Source organism: Plectropomus leopardus, unplaced genomic scaffold (genome assembly GCF_008729295.1).
Source record: "Plectropomus leopardus isolate mb unplaced genomic scaffold, YSFRI_Pleo_2.0 unplaced_scaffold23124, whole genome shotgun sequence".
Lineage (NCBI taxonomy): Eukaryota > Metazoa > Chordata > Actinopteri > Perciformes > Serranidae > Plectropomus > Plectropomus leopardus.
Window position 1 is genome coordinate 1 of NW_024625075.1, and position 2,582 is coordinate 2,582.

The window sequence follows — 2,582 nt, forward strand, 5'->3', positions numbered from 1 at the left end:
AGCATATCGTAATATATCAGGAATGAAATTAACCTGCAGATGCTCCGGTTCAAAATGACACAGAACTTACACTTCGCAGTGATAATAAATGTTATAATGTACATATGGACTTATAAGTAATTGTTTCAAGACAGACTTGAGTAGTTCTCACAGAAATCTGAGTGTGAGAGAAATCAGATAAATTATCATAACATAAACAAAAGTCTATAAACTGTAAACATTTGGGGTTTACAGTAAGGTTTTATGTCTGTTTGTCTGTGTGTTTGACTGACTGAATGTAGTGGCTGTTTGGAGGAACAAAAGTGTTTGACAGACATGATGTGTTGCCTAGAAACAGCAAAAATGCTTCTCACTGCATAGCACGCCCTTGTATTATCAAAATGAGAGATGTTATTCCAGTGGTTATAATATCATTTCCACTGAGGATGCTGTTATTGAAAACGCTCTACGCTTCAAGTTTTTTAGAATAATTTTTTATCCTGTGTATTTTTGTTGATTATGATGTCAGAAAATGGTGAAAATATAGATCGATGTTCCCCAAAGCCCAAGATGATGTCCTTAAATGTCTCGTTTTGTCCACAACCCAAAGATATTCAGTTTATTGTCATAGTAAATTCAAGGCCAATGCTACAACGCCCACTACAGGCCAATGACTGAACAGCTACTCAGGCAGTGATTACCTGTCATAGGTTGGTACTCTGCTGGGATCATCCACGTATCCTGACAGAAGCACATGGATACACTCCACCAAGTGGAGAGGCTTCTTCAGCCGCTGCCAACAGGGATCCTGGAGATGAGAGGCAACAAGGCAGATGGGTGGATTAATTAAAAAACAATTTAATCCTCAATCCACAAAAGATGCAAATGCTGTTTAAAATCAAGACCATCAATTTTACCAAAACTGTACAAGTCTTATCTGTAACACACACCCGAGTTTTGAAGAGTTGGTCATAGACTTCCAGAAGACGTGGCAACTGCACTCCAATCTCTTGCATGGTGGAGGTGACAAAGCCCACGTCCCAGTTCAGTCGACACACCTCCTGCTCTAGAAACTTTACCAAGAACTCTGCAATCACAAAACACATGAGCACTTATTAGCTTGGCATACTCCTCTGTTTGTACAATTTACAGGGTTCCCACACATTTTACCAGACAAAATTTCAAAACTTTTCCATGACTTTTTACGGACTCTAAATTTCCTCACCCCACTTGCCCAGTGTTTTTCAGACGTTTAAGATTCAAACTCTATTTAAACATAATTTCAGTGTCCCCACTGACGCATTCAAGGACTGTTAGAAATTTGGAAATCCAACTATACTCATTTTACAGTTTCTGGGTATTATAAGCGAAGAAAATATGCATTCCAAATCTGTTTTCTTAAAAAAAAATAAATTAAGAGAGAGAGAGACAGAGAGCGATAGAGTGATAGATGTACATAAAATGGATAATTGTCTCTGCAGAGATGACAAGTTTGAACAGGCAGGCTGTAATGAGAGGATAATGAAGCAATCACCTCGAGCAGCAGCATGACCCTGCAAAACTGTACCACAGAGACCCGCTGACATAAATGATGCAAAGGGGAAGTCTAATTATATAACTGGTTACAAAATAGTAAACAGCGAGCTGGAAAATTCTAACGAGAGGAAAACTGAACATAATAACAGGAAGGTATGAATGCTTACCCAGGGGGAAATATCTTGGCGTTCCGGCGTAAATCTTTCCCAGTGATACCAGTTTTAAACTGAGAGACCTCATCCTGTCTGCTGGACTCATGGCCACGGTGTCTCCCAGTTCTGGACAAGATAAAACAGTCGTCATATGGCACAGGAAGGACATTTTTTTAAAAGGTTTGGCAGGGGTACATTTTTGCAAGGAGTTGATGTTACACTTACCTTTTTCCATGATCTCCTGCCACAGTGAGTGCACCAGTATAGGGTCAGAGTGTCCGGCACAGTGAATGATGGCCAGTTTGCACTCAGACAATTTAAAATGGTCAGCAAACTCACCATAGAGCTGCACAAGAGAACATTAAGTCAGCATTTATACACCTTTTTTTCCTTCACTGTAATGAAAGTTCTCATTATCATTGTTCTGCTGTTACCTTGGTGATGTCCATGAGCTCCGAGTCCAACTGAGAGATTACATTTTTCACTGAGGGATGATGGGAGTACTGTCTAATCAGGGTCTCCTGGATCTGTACTTGGATCCGCACCAGCTGAGAAGGGTAACCACACACAGATGCTAAGAGGCTATAACACCAGATCAGAACACAGGATTTCTTTCAACCGTGACCACTGACACAAACATACCTCCATCTTTTCTTCCAGCTCGTGAAGGAACTCGCCATCAGATGCCTGAGCTGAGATGCAGGAGGAACTCTTAGCAGACAGGATGGCTCTGGCGATGTACTCCAAACGCTGCTTCAATGAGATCTCAGTGCTGCATAATCAGAGAACAAAAAACAAGGTACTTTTTTAAAATTATATTTGGGGTCTACTGAAGAGTCAGAGTTGGAGATTGTTTGTGAATTTCTTTCCTGTAGATATGTTAAGAGTAATAATAATCAACCACAATTTTAGGTG

At 40.2% G+C, this 2,582-nt stretch overlaps 1 protein-coding gene across 1 annotated transcript; it reads right to left on the reverse strand.

Moving 5' to 3' along the window:
• Nucleotides 1-680: 680 nt before the first annotated feature.
• Nucleotides 681-2,487, reverse strand: LOC121966107 (nuclear pore complex protein Nup155-like; the record flags this gene model as incomplete). The annotated part of the gene is made up of 6 exons (XM_042516212.1): nucleotides 2,310-2,487; nucleotides 2,102-2,215; nucleotides 1,893-2,013; nucleotides 1,683-1,793; nucleotides 930-1,066; nucleotides 681-787 (listed from the first exon to the last, which is right to left on the reverse strand). Coding segments are annotated over exons 1-6 (596 nt in total), but the record flags the coding sequence as incomplete, so codon positions are not given.
• Between the last annotated feature and the right edge of the window lie 95 nt (nucleotides 2,488-2,582).